Below are 22,112 nucleotides of genomic sequence, written 5' to 3'. Positions count from 1 at the left end.
CACTTTAATAATCACAATCTATGCCACATATCAGCTCCCAAGTGTAGCTAATATATTCAGAATATCATACAGCGTGTTAATGAAAAGTAGGAGCGTAACAATGCTTTTATAGAAACATTTTGTCAGGAAGTTCCCCATGAAAGTCATCATTGTTTTCTGTCATTCACGCTTCCATCTCTGGTGTGCTTACATCAGTTATAAATGCATCAGTGAAAGCATCTGTGTCATTTTAGACGTTATTTGGCTATTAAAAAATAAAGTGTTTAGAAGTTCAGAAGCCATTTGTATAATGGATCTTAATGGATTATTAGTTTAGGCTTTATTTTCGAAAGATAGCCGTTGAGCAGCCCAACTGCCGAGGTGCGTGCCGAGGCGCGATGTCGTACAGCATGCATCATGCCACATTTCTCACATGCAGAGGTAGACAACATGTTTAATCTCAAGTGATTACAGAGGAATGGTAAAACCACAACCCTCTCTCCACCTCTCTCCTTCTGAGAACGCAGCATTTCACCTCCGCTAGACGGATCTCCGGATAGGACCTGTCAACGCTGTGTCAGGCTCCCAGCCTCTGTCTGAACGAAAGGAGCTTTCACGCGCATGTCACGCTGTGTGTGTGTGTGTGTGTGTGTGTGTGTTTTGGTTGTTGTTTGTGATGTACTCTGGCCTACCCCATAACTCAGACCTCAAAAATGTCGTCTTAATCCTTTATCTTTATTTTCCACCAGCCTTTGAGTATTAAGCGGAGCTCTCGGCCAAGGGCTCTTTCCCCACCCCCAAAACATTTCGCCTTAGCAATTGGCCACTTTTGACAAAGCATTACCAAGATCTCTTGCCAATATTATTTGGCAGAAGAAATCCTAATGTATCAGTAATAGTGTTATTGTTAACTGCAGCTAATAGATATTGTACGGTAGACCTTCATACCTTGCTGTACTGCCTCAGTGAACGAGGAGGCTACTTATATACAGACATATAAGCAGACATTATGCTCCCTCATTGGCAAAGCCTCGCTTTGATCGTCTCCTCTGGGACATATAAAACTACCCTCCCTTTATTTAAAATTCATATCAGAAGCAGCCTTTTCTAAAGCTCTTCTGTAAAGATGGGAAGCTTTAAATTGACTTAGAGATCCAGTAGAATCCATACTCAAATGTAATCAGCCCATCCACTGGCCTTCATGCAGTTTGCATGAAGTAATTAGTTTAGTGTGGCGGAATAGTAAATCATGCCTCAGACAAATAAGATCTGAATATGGCTGAAATAATGGGAAATAGACTCATATCATTACATGGATTGAGTAATCACTGTGTTTATGCCCCGGTAGGGGGCAGCTGCTGCCAATAACCACAGTGTACCATTTATCAAAATCTTGTAATATTGGGTTTGTATAATCTCTATTGGCTGTCACGAGTCAACGACTTGTGACAGAATATTTGATATGACTGAGTGGATGGAATGATATGGTTACACTGTAGTCATTTTCATACTATACACTGTCCTGGCTCCTCGGCTATTCTGGAATTATATTTTGTTAGAAGAGAAAGAGGCAATATGACTTGAGTGTTGATGAGATTAAGGTGTGTGTGTGTGTGTGTGTGTGTGTGTGTGTGTGTGTGTGTGTGTGTGTGTGTGTGTGTGTTGTACTGTAGATCTGTATAACATTTTGCATCACATTTCCCCCCATCATGTTGGTGTACATGTGCTATTATTCTGTATGCTAATTGTCATCAGGGTCAAGGACTGCTGTGACACATGTAGTGGATTTAGACTTGCATAATTACAAAATATGGAAAAAAATAAGTGATTGCAATTACTGCACACCTTCAAAGTCATGATGTGTCTGAGTCAAAATATTAGTTATTTTGGAGGCAAATGGTAAGGATTACGTTATTGAATTTGATTTGAGTAGAACCGCCTCAACCCTGATGAAAATTACGCACGGCAGCTCAACCTCTTGACCCTTTGCATTGGACAGGAATGAGCTTCAGAGCTGATCGTCTTTGCATTGTATTGTCTGCAGTATAACACCTCACTGGCTCCTCTTGCATACATACCAAAGTAACTCTCTGCTCTGTCTTTTTCCCATTTTTGGCTCCTCAGTATTCCTGTGCCCAGGGCTTCTGCGAGGGGTGTACCAGAGCGAACACCTCTTTGAATCGGACCACCAGTCTGGAGCCTGGTGCAAAGATCCCCTTCAGGCTTCTGACAAGATCTACTACATGCCCTGGACGCCTTACCGCACAGACACGTTGACCGAGTACTCCTCCAAGGAAGACTTCATCGCCGGAAGACCAACGACGACGTATAAACTCCCGCACCGCGTCGACGGAACAGGTTTCGTCGTCTACGACGGGGCGCTTTTTTTCAACAAGGAGCGCACTCGCAACATCGTCAAGTTCGACCTGCGGACTCGCATCAAGAGCGGCGAGGCCATCATCGCCAACGCCAACTACCACGACACGTCGCCATACCGCTGGGGGGGGAAGTCGGACATCGACTTGGCGGTGGACGAAAACGGGCTGTGGGTTATTTACGCGACGGAGCAGAACAACGGGCGCATCGTCATCAGCCAGCTGAATCCGTACACGCTGCGCGTGGAGGGGACCTGGGACACGGCCTACGACAAGCGCTCTGCCTCCAACGCCTTTATGATCTGTGGAATCCTCTATGTGGTGAAGTCGGTGTACGAGGACGACGACAATGAGGCAACCGGGAACAAAATTGATTACATCTTCAACACAGAGCTGAGCAAAGACGGTTTCCTGGACATCCCTTTCCCAAACTCGTACCAGTACATCGCCGCCGTGGATTACAACCCCAGGGACAATCTGCTGTACGTGTGGAACAATTACCATGTGGTCAAGTACTCCCTGGATTTTGGGGCACTGGACAACAGACTAGGTAAGCTTTCTTTTTTTGTATGTATTTGCATGTCACTAATGTGTGTCAATTTAACACAGTGGCTTAGTTAAACGGTAAGGATTTCACTGTAAGCGATTCAATATCATTACCAACCAGCTCAGTGGCCTTGTGTTTAGAGTGTCTGCCCTGGGACTGGGAGGTCGGGGTTCGATCCCCAGCTGGGTCATACTAAAGACTTTGAAAAAGTGGACCCAATGCCTCCCTGCTTGGAATTTAGCATCAAGGGTTGGATTGGGGTAAGTCCCTGCTAGCGTCATGTCCAGGGGTTCTACTTGTACATCAAGCCGCCTCACGCTACAGAAACAGGAGAATAGGCTGCTGCCCTATGGGCCTCATGGCCCAGCAAGGCTTACCTATTGATTACCAAGGTCCGGTGACATCCGGGATGGTAGACCTACTCAGTCATACGTGGTTGATGAGTGGCCAGATTAGACATGCTCATAGATTTGTGTGTGCAGTTGAAAGATAATTTAAGAGAAGTAGTTTGACGGCAGTGGTCCAATAACTACCCAGCATAGTGTCCCAGACAGGCGTTAATGAAAGATCTCTGAAAGATGTCTGATTTAACATATACAGTACTTGCTCGGTTTCTACCAATAATCAAAACCCAATATATATATTTTTTTCCTTCCTTTTTTTCGCAAACTTATTAGTTAATTAATATAACAAATTAGGCCAATCTCTCAGTCAAATCATGCATGATTCCACGGAGAGATTGGTAGTCGTCGAATCAGACTCCCTTGATCATCGAGGTCAGGCCTGCCTATGTACACACACGCACGCACGCACACACACACACACGCGCACACACACACGCACACGCGCACACACACACGCACACGCGCACTGACAGACACATACACACAGCCAGGTTGTAATAGACCCCTCTATCATTGTAAGAGAGTTTTGTCTTGCACTCCTGTTGTGAAGAATGGGCTGACCTCCAAACAGCAGTCAAGGACCCGGCCCGGCTCCACTGACGGGCCGGGAAAGGAGGTATAGATGGAGCTGATGAATAGCGCTAGTAAACTGATAAATAAAGCGGATGGACGGAGTAAATGAACAAATAAAAAAGGCAGATAAACAGAGCGGACCCGAGGTTGAGTGTGTGTGTGTGTGTGTGAGTGAGTGATTGAACGCATCCCTGCATGAACAATGAATCATTCAGGTTGTTCCAGCTGCCCATCTTGATTATGGTTGAATTCTCCCTGTCCGTATTGTCTCATTATGATCTCTTTGTCCGTAGTGCTTGTTAGGCACTGCCAGACATGCACACACGCTCTCTCTTTCTCTCTATACTCTCTCTCCGTTCCCCGAACACTTCCTCCACACCTCCCCCCCCCCCCCCCCACACACACACACACCCATGGGCCTTCAGTGCATGATTTGCCGCAGGATATGAGCACCGGAGCAGGAGAGCCACGCCTGCGGGCCTACAGCTGGGTCCTGGCGCCGTGTGCGATAGCTCACGGTTCAGGGTGTAGCGCACGCTACAGTGCATTCGGCAGCGGGGAGTTGAGAGGAGATCTGTGATGGTTCAAAGATGTACATGTAGTCTAGTGTTTGGATGATTAGTTATTGTGCGTGGCTGATGTGAGATGCTCGCGGAGCCTTCACTGACCTTTAGACAGGAGGTTTTTTTTAAATATTTGTGTCTGCAAAGTTTCCTGCGGATCATGCGCAATCCCCATAAAGTTGAGAGGGAAATGTCTACAGTATACTGCTCATAACTTTTGAACACGGCTCCACCAAAGCCGGTTGGCAGGATGTTAAAATTAGGCCGCACCAATATATCATCACAGAGGCCAGACATCACATAGTGTATCGTATTACTTTAGTTTAAACAAAACTACCTCATTGGCCACAAATTCCACAATTCTATAATCAGTGTAATGCGGCGGTCCGATATAGTGAAACATCCCTCCTAATAGTTGTCACAGGACTAAGAGCTGAAAAGCCCTTCGTGTGTCCCGTTGTGGTCATGCTGCTGCTCCAGTTTCATGGCAATCTGGCCATTTTTATTATTATTATTATTATATACAGTATCTACTATCTAGAGGACACTGCCCCACCCCCAGCTATTAATTTCATTGAAAGTTGCTGACCAGCGTTTGACTTGAGCACCGAGCAGGCGCACTATGGGTTTCAATTAGCAGAGGAGTTTTAAATGCGGAAGTATTGCAATCCCACCAGGCGACGGCAGCTTCACTGTACTATCGTGGTTCTGGGGGCTAGGTTTTGGCCTACAGGTGGCTCCAGAGGAACGGCTATGGAGTCACCGATAATCAGTAGGGTCCATCCTCCGACCTCCGGCGTGCTGCCATCAGCAATTATTAGCTGAACTTAACTCCATTATTCTCCAGTCATGGAAAAAACGTAGCTCACGAGCAGTGTTGATTTCGTCGACTAATACTAAGACGCAAAATGTTAGTTTTTTCACTGATGAAAACTAAATGGAAACTAAGCTACGATGAGTAACACTAAGACTAAATGTAATGACAATTTCGTCAACAAATGAAGGACTAAAGGAAGGGACTAGTGGATAAAAGATCCAGTATAATTCATTTTACACTTGGTTGCATGCTGAAATAGCAGTCGCACTGTGACGCGTTGTGAGCTTGTAGATCTGCAATTTTCAGCAAGTGTAAAATCAGCCATTACGACGGCATCAAAATACATTTTACGGCAGCCAAAATACATTTTAGTCAACTGTCAACTGTCAACAATCAACTGTCGATTTAGTCGTGATTTTAGTCACAGTCGTGACTAAACGTGACTAAACTGTCGAGATTCGTGACAAAAAAAAAAAGTTTAAAGTCTGATTTATACTTTGTCATATGATATAAATAACGATAATGGGTCGCACACACCAAGACTGCATTTCAGTAATTTATTCTTGCATTTTGGACAGGAGACAAAACGTTTCTGTGGAGTGTCTGAATGTAAGTTCCTTTTCAAGGAGTGGTGACATAGTGCAGGTGCATGTAATCACCGCTAATCACCTCACATCACACCCCCATGGGTGATCACAGACTGGAATTGGTAATAATGTTATAAAGTCTGGTAGCAATCAACAAAGTGACTAGCAATTACATCTCATAAAATATACATTATACAAAGCAAAACGGTTTCGGAATTGTTTTAACAAAGCAGGTCGCTGAGGACATCAGGCTTTATTTTTGCAGTTCATGAATACTTTGTCATAGTGGCAGCTTGTTGTCTTTGCTATTTTTGGTGTGCAACACTGTTGTACGACCAAGCATTAATTAAGCCTTAGAACATGATTATTTGCAGCTGTCTGAATTACCCGACAGCTGTACTTGTTGCTGTGGCTTCCTGGCCTGCAAAGGTTTGACCTTTTCCAACCTCACTCCACTCTGAAAAGAACTTTGGGCCTGCGATGTCTAACTGTATTCTTGCTGACACACATAATACAAAACATCATAAAACAACAGTACGACACTCAACCAGCAGTGGTGCAAAGTAACTTAAGTATACAAGTAGCCTAAAACTGTACATTTAAAAATGTATATATTATTATTTTCTACTTTATTGGAGTAGGCCTATTTCCAGTTTTCAGTACTTCTGCTCCAATACATCTCAGAGACAAATATTGTGAAAACTTTAGTTACTAGTTACAATACGACACGTCAGGATAGATGTGCAGAGAATGTTAGAGAGGCAGGGGCTGACATCCCGTAAGATAAGAGGGCACTTTTCTACAAAAATAGAGAAAATTGCAGATCTACAAGCTCACAATGCGCCGCGCTGTGACGTGTTGAGAGCTTGTAGATCTGCTATTTTTGGGGCACAACCCAGCACTCTTTAGCTAGTGGAGATGCGGTGTACGACCTGGATTTCTAAACAAATTTGTTCAGCGCAAAAAATGCTGCGTTCAAGTTCAGGAGACCACTCCACCACTCCACAACCCACGGGCATGCATATAAGTTTGTTTGTTTGTCTCCAACACCTGCTTTTGTCTAATGCTGGCTAGAAGATAGATTCACGGCTGACGGAAATACTGTATGGTTGGTTGGTGATCTCTGTTGTTATGCCATTCATAAAGGGATAAAGAGAAAACTCATTTATTTCTCTGCACTTGGTGAGCAACTCAAAGGAAGACTTCAAGGTTGTGAAAGTGCTGAGCATAAACCACTGTTGGGGAGACATAATTGCTGTCAGTGTGACAGATGCCATAGTCTTTTAACCCATTTAGGCCTGAGGACGATATAACAAATGCCTTCTAAATCTTTCTGACATTTTCAAACATTTTCATGTCAAAGACCACCAAAAATATATGTAATTGGCCACCGACCCCCCCCATCTGAAAATATGTAGTTCCAGGGACCCTCCAGAAGCAAAGGTATGAGTTAAAGAAAACCGTTCACTGTGAAATGATATATATTCAATGATTTGTGTCACATTTTCACGATTTTTCAAAAATAGCAGACCTACAAGCTCGTATGAGGTTGTAGATCTGCTATTTTTCAATAGCTAAAGTATAACATGATGCCCGTACAGATTCCCGTACAGAATGGGTTAAGTAAGCAGGCTGCTTTCAAGGTCACACAATACATGCCAATGTCTTCTTCCATGACAACTGCAGCTGCTGTTAATTTAAATTCATTTGTTTGGCCTGGGGCGGGGCGGGGGGGGGGGGGCACATATAATGTTCATATCATAAAAGATATCCTTGGACTTGTCTTTGTGCCATTCATGCACATAGTTTTTCATAATTTGATGCAGTGGTGAGTAGGACATACATTTCTCTTCTAAAAAGTGAAGGACAAAAAGTATAATGGGTAATGAATGTGAACACAATTAATGAAGAAATGCAAGCACTAGAAATGAGTTTGTTTTGAAACCCTTTAGCTTCATGGCACACATGGGCTTGTCTCATTTCGCACACACGCACGCACGCACGCACACAAACACACACACACACACACACACACACACACACACACACACACACACACACACACACACACACACACAATATATATATAATATTCCCCCAATAGTAACGAATGGCCTTTCTCAAAGAAAAAAAAAAGAAAGTATAACCCCATCGCCTCACTTTGTGCCCGTATTATGTACTGTTTTACTATCAGCGGTGGCATTAGAAACACCCAAATGTGCTGATGCCATGATGCCCTTTAGAGTAGTAGTCAAGACCATGTGCCATTACTGCCATAGATCGCTTAGTCCTGTTTCAATCAGACTACCATTAAATATGCATTTCATGTGGAAAACAAACAAAGTAAAGACATAGTAAGCAGTAGAGAAAAAGACTAGAGCTCCTACGAGGCTGATGCATGGCCTAAATAGTAACACATTCACAATACTGTATTTAAAATGAAAACAATAACCCTTATACTGCTATACTGTACTGTAGGTCTCATGCTCTGTAGATGTTTTTTCATTCACGTCCTAGCTTCATACTGTACAGAACTCTGCCCTTAAGGCTGACTTGAGAAATCATACACACTCTCGGCTTCAGACTTCAGACTTTTGTGTCCGCCACAATGAGCAACACTGACCGCTCAAGCCTGATAATCACAGGCAGCCACTTGAGGAGAGAATTTGCCCTGGTCTCAGATGCCTTGGTGTCTGCAGAAATGGTCACTTTGTTGTCAGAGGCGGTGGTGGACAAAGTACTCAACCCCAGCACTTGAGTCGTAGATATTACGTGGTCAAATATTACTCCACTACACGTTAAAATTACTCTGCTTTGAACTTGCTCCCTATAGCGCTCCCATGGCCATTAGCCTTGGAATGTACATTCATATCATATTGTCGCTGTCGAGCAGAAACCTCATATCTCTATATTCTATTTTCTTATATAAATGAATGCCCTACGCGATCGTATTACAGTGTCAAAGTATCAGATGCACAAGCGCAAAATGCTAAAAGTATCCTATCTACTTTATCTATTTCTGAATTTGAATCCTGAAAAGTAACAGTTTCGGACATCCGACAGAGACGTTAAGAAAGTATTATCTGTTTATTCATTAAGATTTTTTTGTATTGATTGTAAATGGATCACTATGCTCTCTACCAGTAACCTCAAGCACATGATTTACCATTATGCTGCATTGCTGCCATCCATTGTTCGACCACATTCAAAAGGAACATATCGTACTGTGTAGAATATTGATCACACGAATTGGCCAATGCGGCAAGGTCAACTGAAGCCTCGGTACGGTATCTCCGTACTTCAGCTTTCAGTGTTTTGTGTTCTGGATCAGGGACGTGCACACATAGACATCAAAGGGGGGCCTTTTACCCGTCTGTAGAACAACTACCCTCTCCAGACCACGGATGCAGCATTTACTACATGGTGAAAGAACTGCAAATGCCACTCCTTTGCTTTCCCCCCCCCCGAAGTCTCCTGAACTTGAACACAGCATTTTGCGTTGAACTGATTTGTTTCGAACTCCATGCCTCAACGCGTCGCAGCGCGACACGTTGAGAGCTTGTAGATCAGCTATCTGCTATTTTCGCTGTTTTTGTCCAAAAGTGCCCTCTTACGAGATTTCAGCCCCTGCCTCTCTCACACTCTCTGCACATCCCTGTTCTGGGGAGTGAAATGTGCCTTTAGGCCCCGGGATAAAGGAACCTTTGCGTTCTTGTGCTATCAGCATAGAGTGAGAGGAGGAGGAGGAGGAGGAGGAGGGGGGTGGGAGGGCTGCAGGATATGGCACAGTTGGTGTCATAGATACCCTGGTCGTTTTAGCATGCCTGTTATCTTGCCACATGTTGCCATCTGGCCAGGGCGCCGTGCCAGCGCAGAGATGAAGCAAGCCCGAGGCGACGCCGTCGACCTTCATACAACAACTGGCATGTTTTGAGAGCCCCGGCTCAGTCAGCAGTACAGCAACACAGATCCACTAAATTGATTACGAAGAGGGCTACGAAAAAAAACCACACAGCTATTATTGCGTTTGCTCCAAGAGAGATCGAATTTAGCCCATACCGTCAGAGGCAAAACCTGTTGTTCTTTGGACGGCATAGTGTACACCGACTGCATGAAACAAATTGACTGGACCGGGACAGTAAACACTGCAGGGTTGCATACTTATCTCTGGCATCTGCTGTCCAAGAGCTGTTAGATTTACAGTACAGCGCCGCCCGTTCAACAAATGGGAAGATACAGACTGTCCAAGAGGAGAGAAAAGCCAAGGACACTAGCATGTTATGTCATCAATTACCTGGAAAATCACCACTCAATATAGTCCACTATACAGTGAGGTTCCCATTATTTAGATTGTACAGTACAGTACAGTACAGTACAGTACAGTACAGTACAGTACAGTACAGTACAGTACAGTACAGTACAGTACAGTACAGTACAGTACAGTACAGTACAGTACAGTATAGTATAGTTTAGTAGACTCATCTTTCATCACAATGCACTGTGAAATGACATACCCAGTCCCTACCCCCCCCCCCCTCTCTCTCTCTCTAAACTGATTAGTTAGATTAGATAATTATGTAATACTAGCCCTTACCCGTTGTGAGATATTGCCCCCCCCCCCTTGTGGCCGTGAGGGGTACTGCACATTTTTTATTCACTAATAAATTCATTATTAATTTATAATTTGTTAAATTGGAAAAAGGGCTTCGTTAAGACCTCCATATTATGGTCAATGCCTGTGTGAAAAGTGGGAGTGATTGGTGCAGGCGGTGAGGAGATACGGCAGTGTTTCTGACAGACATTCAGACAGACATTGACTGAATTATAGTATGATGATATGATTATTATATTATTATTATTAAGATGCTCCACCAGCTGAGGTTGAGGCTGTCAAGAAAATCAGGAAATTGCAGCAGAGAACGTACTCTAGTCTAGACCTACAATAAACTTTTCCATTTTAATTTAAACTGTAGGATTTTACAGCTATTTTAGACATTAGCTTTATCTTTTGTTTGTTTGGCAAGATATGCAAACAGGACCAAGCCAGGTAACAGCGGGAAATCGTATAGACAGCAAAAAGCCATCGCCTTAATGCAAAAAAGAAAGAAAAAAAACTCAATAACATTCACAACCATCTGTTAATAAACTATACGGTATTTAAATAATAAACCTTTCCATTGTCTTTATCCTGCAAGGTCACTTTGCAGTGCAAAGTAATGTCATTTTAATCGGTAGCACAGCATCAGCAGGTACCACGCCGTGTCATCTCTAACGCTATGCCAGAAAAACATATTTTGCACGCTGCACCAAAAACCTTCTCCAGTTGGAGCTCGCTTGCAAATGTAGGCTCCATGGTTATTTGCTCCCTACATGCTCATTACATGGCTGGTGCACTCCTTGCATAGGATAATCATTTCCAGGGCAAGGGTGCTGACACAACTGGGTCTAGGGGTTAGGATTACAATAGTCATTTATTTTTCCAGCACGCACGCACGCATGCACGCTTGCGCACTCACACAAGCATGCATTCACGTTTGTACACGCACGCACACTTGTGCACGCACGCACGGTCAGTCTTTCTGCAGAAGCTCTTGGAAACACAATGGGACTTTGTTCATAATGCACCTTGAGATGTTTGGCATTCAGATATATGGAGCGATTTAGTCCATCCCGTGCTGCTTGTTTGACTGAGGCACCGTGGCGTAACGGTAATATGCTAGGGTGTTGTATCTTGTTACGCTGTACAGTTTTAACCCATGACGACCTGAGGCCCATTCTATACAAATACCTTCTAAATCGGTAGTTCTCAAACCTTTTTGGCCGCGGACCCCCATCTGAAAATGCTTTGTGCCATATACAGTATATATATGCACTGACACCGATGGTTTCCGGGTTTTAACTGCTTCTCATCATATCGCCGTGTCGGGTTTCCAAAACCATTATTTTTCAGGAAATGAAGCACCTCCAGTTTCAATGGATACATTTTAGTTATTATGTAGTCACAAGCTCTTGTTTCATCAGTTAAATATATTAACCACAGACAGACTTAACCACTTTCACTTATACTTGGAAAATGTTTCGAAAACAGGCGGGGTACAGTACAAGTTCAGTCACAATTGCCTGCGTTGCAATAAGATCGGGTAATATTTCTCTACTTTTGTGCGACTATATGGAGAATTAATGTACGGGAAGAAAGAAAAGGGCTTGAAATATGGAGGTTTTCTGCCCAAAAGCAACGATAAGGCTCTGGAATGTGAACAGAAAAACAACAAGCTAAAACTTTGGCAATTCCAGTAGGCGAGCTCATGTTTCAAGCAGGCCCAGGATATGGCATGTTCATTTTCTCCAGTCAAGAGTCCACCGTTATGCATCACATGGCTTTATCTCCCCCTCCCTCCCTCCCTCCCACCCACCTACTGTACCTCTGACTGGCCATACATCATTGGCTTTGCCGGCTCTTAGCTTGATCTCGAAATCATACAGAGACCACCTGTGTAGTGAGAGGACTGGCAGCCGATTCCTCAATTAAGGCCAACATCCCCATCCATCCATCTCAGCATGACACGCACAGAAATGAGGAGAAAATGAAGAGGGTGCACAAAATATTCAGAGGCCCGTTTTCCTGCAGAGACCTCCAAAACTGGAGCGTTTAATTAAAACCAATTGTTTATACAGTAGGACCAATATTGTAAGTAAATTAATATACTGTATGATGATAACCCTTCCACAAATTTATCACACATTTAGCAATTTTCAAAAAAGGTACAAATTGTGCGTGCGTGCGATATGCAACGACAGCACGTCTATTGTGCATTCAAAATTGGCCTAGATTATGTGTGTATTTCTATACTCTAAATGTACCATATGTACCATATTTTTATTTGCATAATTTGGATCTAAATTTGTATTCTTGGTTTTGTCACAGTGCTTTGTGTGCATAATCTGCATATATATGTACATGAATACAGCATGCATAAAGATGAGACAGAGCATTATAGCACACATTTGTGTGTGTGTGTGTGTGTGTGTGTGTGTGTGTGTGTGTGTGTGTGTGTGTGTGTGTGTGTGTGTGTGTGTGTGTGTGTGTGTGTGTGTGTGTGTGTGTGTGTGTGTGTGTGTGTGTGTGTGTGTGTGTGTGTGTGTCTGCGCATCTGCGCGCACGTGCCTGCGAGAGAAAATGGAGCAAAAGAGTGTGTGTGTGCAAATGTCATTTAACATTTGTGTGCGACTACATGTGTGCAGCATCTCAATGCCACTTGTATGCTGCTACATGGCTAGCGCACGTCTGTACCGTGTCATTTGACTCGCGGCACAGTATGTGCCACTCCGAGGCCTGTTGTCCGCGGGCGCGCACACATACATATCAGTCCTGTGCATTACGCTTCTCCGCGCAACCTCCATAGATGCCCTCTCCAGTCTCGGGGAGCGAGTCGGGGGGATGAGAGAGAGAGGGAGACGAGGAATTAATTGCCAAACAATGCATAGCTCCCATCCATTACGGGCTCTCATCATGTCAGATGATATCGAAGCATTACCGGATGTCTGGCCACATAATTTACCGCACATCCCTCCACCCCATCTCCTCCCCCCAAACCCCCCCCCCCCCCCTCTCCCCGCCCTGCTGTCACCCTCTGACAGATTTGTGGGCCTGCCACAAAAGGCCCCATTAAACGGCAGGAGTTTTATCATCATTTTCTTCCCACTCATCCGCCCCAGCCTCATCCCCCAGCATCCCCCCCCCCCCTTCGCCACATGAGGACATGCGTCGCATTTTTGGGGGATCGTATGACATGAATGCGAGCGACAAGCTAGACCGTGGAGTTGAGTGAGTCACGCCATAATGAAGGGAGGGATTGAGACTGAGGAGGAGAGCTTAGAGACGGTTATACTGTACTTGGTTTTGTGGCGGTGTCGCACACCAAAAATAGCTGATCTACAGTACAAGCTCACAACGTGTTGCGGCGTGAAGTCAAGCCATACAGTCCACTGTATATACCTTATGGAAAGGTTTAACTCCATGGACGGCTAGCGTCCCTTTTCTGTGCCTGTCGAGATTCTGTGAAAATAGCATGTCTTTAAGCTCACAACGTGTCACAAATTCACAACACGACGCTTTGTGAGCTTCTAGATTGGCTTTTTTCATCTAAGAGATAATGATGTTGCCAAGTATAGACCCTTGGGGGACCTCGGTCAACTATGTAAGTATATAGGGTAGCTCATGGCTTTGAAATTTCCGATCCTTTTGTACTGTACAACATCAAAGTGAAAAAGAAAATCAGGTGGTGAAATGAAAAGAACTCCAAGGCACTACTCCGTTCACCGGCGTTCAGTATAGATAAAAGCACATCCATGGTTTGATGGCAAAGAAAAATGGAAAAGCAGATAACCAACGCATTTTGTCCCTAAAGGCCCTCATCAGGGTTTATTAGTTATGACACAACACGTCATTATATAACGACCACAAACTGTCAATCATCAGTACATTATCTCATGTACAACATGCAGATACTATTCTTGCACCTTAATGTCTATATAAGGAACAGTGCACACCAGCTGCTACTGTATGCTCATGCACCATATGTCTAAGACCTTGTGTACATACTGTACTGCACGGATGGATATGCTATGTGACAGGGTTGTCTGTAACATAATTGCACAAGTTGTCCACTGGAACAATGCAGCATCGATGCAGCATTGTCAGGATAAATGTAAAGCTATTTTTTGAATCACTCCAGCGTTTACATTTATAACGATTTGAGGGCAGCATGTCCTAATTAGGCTGCACTGTACTGTAAACTGCATGCCTTGGCTTGTATGTGTGTGTGTTTTTTTTATTGCAGTGGAGGTGAATTACTGCTCCTATCAGAAGATGTAAGCATGCATGAAGGTATGAATGCGGTTCAAACATTAACAGTGGGAGGTAATTGGGTGCAACACAAGGCTGGTGGTAGTCGCTCTTTCTGCCCGACGCTTCCTCATATTCACCCGAAAGCCCTTTTACGTCTCTTTTGATCTGCAGAACTTTTCTTTTGAGAGCCTGGCTAGCCCACTGTCTGGTGCAGAAATGATTAGTCACAAACCAGATTCATTTCAAAACAGCGTCGGCTTCTTCCCGGAGAGGAGTGAATAGGTCTTATCTAATTGTAGAAGCTATGAGCCCTGGGATGCACAGAGAGGGGCTAATTAGTGAGGAGGAATGGATGCTTTGAAATGAAGCACAAAGCCCTGCATGTGTGGCTGGAAACCGGCTTCATGCGTCTTCGCAGAGAGGATGTTGACGACGCAGGCGGGGCATGGAGTGTAAAAATGATGAGTCTTTTGCGATGAGAGGATTGTGTGAAGTGTAGAGGGAAGCATCCTCTGTGTTTTCAGTGGATTAAGATTCATAGATTAAGATATTATATTATATACGTAGATGACCAGTGTTTCTCAGTGCACCCCATGTAAATAACGTTTTCATCCAAGGCGCCCCTGAATTACTTATACGTTATAGCACCTTACATAATAAGGGTACATGTAGTTCCCCCCCTAAGGTACAGTATATCACGAATAAAACTTGAGAGAATAAAATGATCAACGCGTCGCAATGTGACGTGTTGTGAGCTTTTAGATTGGCTATATTTGGCAAAGAGATATGGTGTATAGATCGAAAAAGAACGCACCATTTTGCTATCTATAATTATTGTAGTATCCCGACTTTGGTGTAGAAAGTCAAGTACTTGAAAGCCATAATTAAGTAAAATTAAACATATCTTACTTGAAAGTGAAAATGAAAGTCACCCATAAGTAGCGTGAGTGTGTGTCAAAATGTACAATAAGTGTCCAAAGTACAAGTAGCATATTATGAATTTGGTTATAAATTATTTTTATATTATTATTAATTCAGTCAGTACATTGTGCTTTAATGGTACAGTATGTTTACATCAAACTACATGGGCAAAGCCAAGCACTATTAAACTGTATGCATGTTCCCATGGATAAGGAAAGTATCTATGTGTAGTGTGCTGTATTGCACCTATTCTTTAACTCTATTTAGACTCTGCAGCCAGTTTGAATTGAGCTACACCTCCATTAAAGTCAACTCGTAGCATTTATCTCTCTTCTAAAAGACCCAGGAACTCCGAATTACTGGACCTTGAAATGGAAAATCTGAAGCCAACGAGACCGAGGGAGGAAGGCAAGCATCATCTGCGGTCAAATTTTCAATGCTGTCCCTATGCTGTTTTATGCACCTATGCACTCCCGAGCCAAGTTTTGTCGTGTTTTTGTGTGTAAGGATACAGCAGACTGCCTCCCGGCATACCAAACTCCTGTCCCCATCTGTAACTAGCGGGGAATGTGTCCGTTGAACTTAGGTGCAGGCTGGCTTTCCAACGCGACTTTCAGAACTGAAACGTATCGTTTTGTGTTTTGTTTTTGAGGGGTGCTAGCTTTGAGGGTTTGTGTAAACACACAAAAGTGAGGACACAAATTGTGATTGGCCAGAATGAGATGATAATATATGATGAGGACTAAATAACGGTAGTGGGTCGCACACACCAAGACTTCAGTTAGAAATATTTATTGCATTTTTGAACAGGGACAAACGTTTCAGCTATCCAGCCTTCATCAGTGTGTCAGAGCCACACTGATGAAGGCTGGATAGCCTTATTTAGCCTGGACTACTACTGGATAGCCTTATTTAGCCTGGACTACTACTGGATAGCCTTATTTAGCCTGGACTACTACTGGATAGCCTGGACTACCGTTATTTTGATATGTTTTGAACGGGTAGCGTACCTACAGTCAGAGTGCGGTGGTCACATGAAGAGTAATTTAGTCTATGGACTTCCATTGAATGGCATTTCTATCTCTGAGACCCTAATTTATGTTGTAAAATCAATGTTAATTTAACCCATTCTGACCTGAGATCAGATTCATACGAGGTTTCCACTGGACACACACTGGTCTGATTAACACCATCGCTGGTGCACTTGAACCCCAGGTGGGAGGTTTTGCTTTGCGCCCACGAGTCTGCTGACAAAGCAAAACACAAAATGTCCTCGTATTGTCTACAGGGCCATAGTACACTGTGGCTACGGTTTAGTGTACGGTTGTGTGTGTATGTGTGTGTGTGTTTGTGTGTGTGTGTGTGTGTGTGTGTGTGTGTGTGTGTGTGTGCGCGCGCCTCATGCTAAACTTTGGACAACTTTCTGCGGGTCTATGGACCTACAGATCATGCCATGTATACGGTGATGTATACATTATATATCGTGATGGTGCTGTGATTGCAATTTTGCCCACCCACATTTCCCTGCTCGCATATTAGCCCCACAGCATTAAAGAAGTTATGATAGCTTTTTTTTATCATAAAGGCACTAAGTGTATCCCCTGGTCTTTGATGTTAAGATGCTTATACAGTAGGTACCCCTCTATCTCTTAGATATAAGCACACTCACGCCTGCTGTATAGGGTATGATCTGTGAAGAAGATAGTCTAAAGGTCCCTATAGTGCACACAGCTGCATTTCTCAGATTTTTACCTCCCATTTCCGCATTTTTTTTCTAAAAAAAACGTGACCTTTATTATGATGTACTCAAGCCTATTGACTACACAGTATACGTATGTACACTTTTACATTGTCATGTATAATTGTGCAAATAATTTGTACATGATAATACAAAATCAGACCCGTCTGAAGTGAGTGGTACTGCACTGTTGACTGTACTGTACTGTACTGTAAAGCCCTCCTCCCAACAGTGACACTTGGTGAACAAACGCTATAACGCTATATTTCCGTGCTTGGACACAGGGACAGACACGGGGACACAGCCACACACATACTGTAAGGGTATTTTGGGTATCCACCAGTTCAAATATGATTATTTGGGGGGGGGGGGGGGGGGGGGGCTATTATGTACATATCTTAACTGGCCAGTCTGCATGCATTGTAAACTAGAGGCTTATCACATTCCACACAGATCAACCTCAGCGCCGCCCCACGGTTGGATCACCCTGATGACGATATCCAATTGCACTGGTCACTTAATGTGGGCCACAACATTACCCCGGTGCAATTTCACTAGAAGTGAAATGAATGGCACACTCCTTGGGGGGGGGGGGGGGGGGGGGGGACAATCAGGAAAAGTGTGATGCCTAAATATCTTTTTATTTATCAATGTAAAAGTAGGATATAAATACATACGTTAACACTGATGCCCTGCATGTTGTTATGGTCCATGGGACATCGGTGTCACCACTGATGCACAAGCACTACCCCCCCCCCCCCCTCCCCCTATTCACCAGCACGCCAGGGACCAGAATACTTCAAACCCAAACAATTAGTCAAAAATAGAACTACAAAACGCGTGTTAGAGATTAAACAACAAATAACAACCAGAACCAGCAACTGCATTTACTTAATCACATGTGAAAAATGTGGTTTACAATATGTCGGAGAAACGGGTAAAACGATAGGTACAAGGCTGGGACAACACAGATACAATATTAACAATGGAAAAAAGACAACCACAAGGTTTGTGCAACATTTCATGGCTCACGGCATTGAAGCTCTAAAATGCGCTGGACTTCAACACAATCCCAACTGGACAGTAGGACAAAGACGTTTAAATGAAAAACAGTGGATTAAGAACCTCAACACGGATTTTCATGGAGGCTTAAACATGCCTAAAATCAGATCTTGAACACAACAAAAACTTAAACTCAGGATTAAACTGGAGAAATCTAAAAATGATTGGATCAGACTTCCTTCGGATACATGGCGAATGCATTTATTCCTTGCATTGTGCCTACACATGTTGCGAGTTGCGGTCGCAACATGTGTAGGCACAATGCACTGAAGTTTTTTAATTCCCCCCCCCTATTCTCAGTGGAGCTAAAGGAGGCATTGTGCTCTGTGGCACACGCATGTATTGATGGCTGTAGGATGATGACAGTGTTTGCGGAATGTTTGTGCGGTAATGTACTGCATTGGCAGCCGGTGAAAATGTTAAATTCCCATTGTTGCGTGCGTGCGTGCGTGCGTGGGAGAGAGAAAGAGAGAGAGCAAAAGAGAAAGTGGTGTGTCTGTATCTGTATGTGCGGCATATTGTCCATGAACTGCTTGTTCATTAATTTACTGCTATACTTTTTTGTCATGTTCTTTATACGCGTCTTTGTAAAAATATTATTGGAAGTTATTAAAATATATTTTACAACTGAATGAGGAATGAAGGCCCTGGCGTGCCTTTGGGATATTATTGTTATTAAACGTGAGGCTTGTTAACCTCCCACTTTATTGATGGAGTCTTTCTGCTGGGATCCGGCGAGCACAACATCAAACTCCTCTTTGTTTGTTTGTTAGGGAGAAGGAATACTTGGTTAATCCATAGTGTTTACTGTGGTGCCAAAGGTGGCCGAAAAACTAAGTACTCAACTCCAGTACGTGAGTCAAAGTAGATAGATAGATACCGGTACTCCTGGACTGGTCAAATATTACTCCGCTAACAGCTAATCTCCAGCACCGTTAAAGTTGGCAGGATTGGCCCTTTTGAAACAAAAAGCCTCAAATCATGAACGCAGCGGGCAATTTACGTGAAATCTTTCACAGACTTTCCTACTAGGCTGGGGAATATATCCCACCCTTTTCACATTGGCCTGTTATAGCATCACCAACAGGTGGAATTTAGCAAAACACATTTTTGGAACAAATCAAATCATCCAATTGCCATAAATGGTGTAAGAAATAATGGCACCCTTTTCACATTGGCCTATTATAGCGCCACCAGGAGGCCACAACCTTACCTGGCCTGGTGGAGACCTGTGCCCCGAGGGGCACTTTTTCTAGTTCATAATCAGCTTTTTCCCTTCCGTTCCTAGCAATGTAGTGTAGTCAAAATAATGTTCAATATTTGTCTTTGACATGTGATGGAGCGAAAGTCTTAAGTATCAAAAAAATACAATTACTCAAGTTCAGTACAGATACTCCAAAAGATGTACTCGAGTACAGTACTCGAGTAGACTTTAGTAACTTGGTTACTGTCCACCACCGTTTGTTTGTTAGTTTGTTAGGGAAAAGGAATCCATAGTGTTTACCACGGCAGCATCCTATTTAATCAATCGTGTTTGTTGTTGAGTGCTAGTGACTGTTGAGAACGGTGGGATGTCAGTTGTTCCTTGGTGCGACCGGCCTTTCAATAACTGTGGCACGAACCACTTACTTACCTTGTGCTCTCTTGTTCTGCAGATTGGTTCCAGGTAACACTTTGCCTGTGAAACATCATGTACAGATGATACAGTATGTGTGTCAGTGTGCGTGTGCTTCTGGTGTAGGTGGATAGACCTTCATCGATTCCCCTGGAGGGAAATCCAGTTGCCAGACATAGAAAGTACTAGATAAGATAAAGCAGATACAGGAATAACACCACAAAAAGCAGTATACAGTTGTATTGTATAACACATGTACAATACTGTAGCTTGCACTATGCAGTACAAGTGCACAGTGCCATAACAGTTTCTCGAGTACAATCAAATACGCACATGCAAAATGGTACCATAGTACAGTATATTATGTTCTGATTATAACTATTCTGCGACTGTATAGTGTATTCATGCGCTTAATAGCGTGCCTTTATGAGCACTTCAAGCAACGTGTCACATTGCTCTAGTATGAATTTTATTTATATAGGACCAGAATTGAAAACACTGACGCCGGTAATCTAAATTCTGCCGATGTGTGACATTCATTAAACCGGTTCCACCTTAAAGCTGACCCTCGTTAAACACTGATCGTCTGCACTCTAGTCTGTAGATCGGACCCATTTGTCATTTTCTTTGTCATTTTGATTTTATCTACACATTAGCAGCGAAACGACGCCTGCTCGGGACTTTCGTTCCTTCTCTTCCCCCCCCCCCCCCCCCCCCCCGCCTGCCATCCCTGACGGGAACCCTCCTGGGAGCCTCTCCCAGCGGTATGAGGGGCCGAGCAGATGTATATGCATGACCTTTTAGGAATGTCGATGGAGCATATTGAAGTATCTCGGCCTCCAATGTAAAAAGCGGCGATAACAGATGCACGGGTAAGAGTGAGGTGGAGGATAATGCCGCCCTCCTGGGACGTCCTCTCCATTGATAAAGCCATTTAAGTGGCTCTGGGCTCGCCCCGCCGTTTGCCGCTGTGCCGTTATGAAGAATGACCTTTTCCGTTTGCCCCCCCCTTGCTCCTCTGTGGCTAAACTCGGCCCACACGTTCATAAAGCCCATGGCTAAATTAATTTGGGGCCCTTATTTTCCAATCAGGGACACTGGGGAGTGGGGTTTGACGGGGACAGAAAGCCGGGGTAGATGGATGGGATGATGGATGGGAGCGCTGTGTGCATGTGATTTATTCTATTTGAATGGGAAAGGGAATATCCAGTTGCATGTGTGTGTATACGTGTGCATCTCTGCGTACCTGTGACGACTGCACAGTATTGAGTGACTGCTCCTTTGTGTGTGTGTGTGTGTGTGTGTGTGTGTGTGTGTGTGTGTGTGTGTGTGTGTGTGTGTGTGTGTGTTTGTGTTTGGAAATAGCGCACTGAGCGCACTGCAATGCAAACTAATAGGCTGGCGAGTGCGCTCCGGTGCGGTATTTCCGAACGCGCCCACTTTCTCAATCTTTTACATGTCAAGAACCCCCAAATTTATATGCATTTATTTGGCCGTGGGTTAAACAGATGTTGATGCTATATTATTATTATTAATATTATTATATGCTATATATATAATTTAGCTGGGGAATCCCTTGAACTGGAGATGGAGAAATAGTCTGCACACTGTTGTGTAGCTCCCACAGGAAATTGGTAAGTAAGGATGACAATGTTTCGACCCCTTATGGGTCTTCGTCAGGTAATATACATATAGGAATACCTGACGAAGACCCATAAGGGGTCGAAACGTTGTCATCCTTAATACAATTTCCTGTGGGAGCTACACAACAGTGTGCGGACAAATTTCTCCTTCTCCAGGAGAAATGTTCAGCACCTGAAAGTTTTTTAGAGATGTGCATACTTTCCTTTGGATTCCGACTCCCTTGAACTTCCTCAAGCTCCCCTGGGGGTCCCCTAGCTCACGTCCAAAAGAAAATATTTCACCGGAAGACAAAATATGTTTTAGTTACTCCACTGCGCCCTTTAGAGATCTTAGGAAAATCCCATTGGCCAGATTTTTCCTTCCGGTGAAATTATCTTTTATGGCCAAAAAGTGTATTTTAGATGTGAGGTGGGGGGCTCTGAGTGGTCCCACTAAGGAA

At 43.7% G+C, this 22,112-nt stretch overlaps 1 protein-coding gene across 1 annotated transcript in view; it reads left to right on the top strand.

Annotated features, from left to right (window-relative positions):
• Nucleotides 1-22,112, top strand: part of LOC310875820 (adhesion G protein-coupled receptor L3) — a 233,471-nt gene that overhangs the window by 109,954 nt on the left and 101,405 nt on the right. Inside the window, exon 4 of the mRNA XM_083789211.1 lies at nucleotides 2,104-2,904. Coding sequence (XP_083645337.1) covers nucleotides 2,104-2,904 — 801 coding nt within the window. The remainder of the gene's footprint in view (nucleotides 1-2,103; nucleotides 2,905-22,112) is intronic.

Source organism: Protomyctophum parallelum, assembly GCF_964188405.1.
Source record: "Protomyctophum parallelum genome assembly, chromosome: 18".
Lineage (NCBI taxonomy): Eukaryota > Metazoa > Chordata > Actinopteri > Myctophiformes > Myctophidae > Protomyctophum > Protomyctophum parallelum.
The sequence above is the reverse complement of the archived record's forward strand: the minus strand, read 5'-3'. Positions and strand labels throughout refer to the sequence as shown.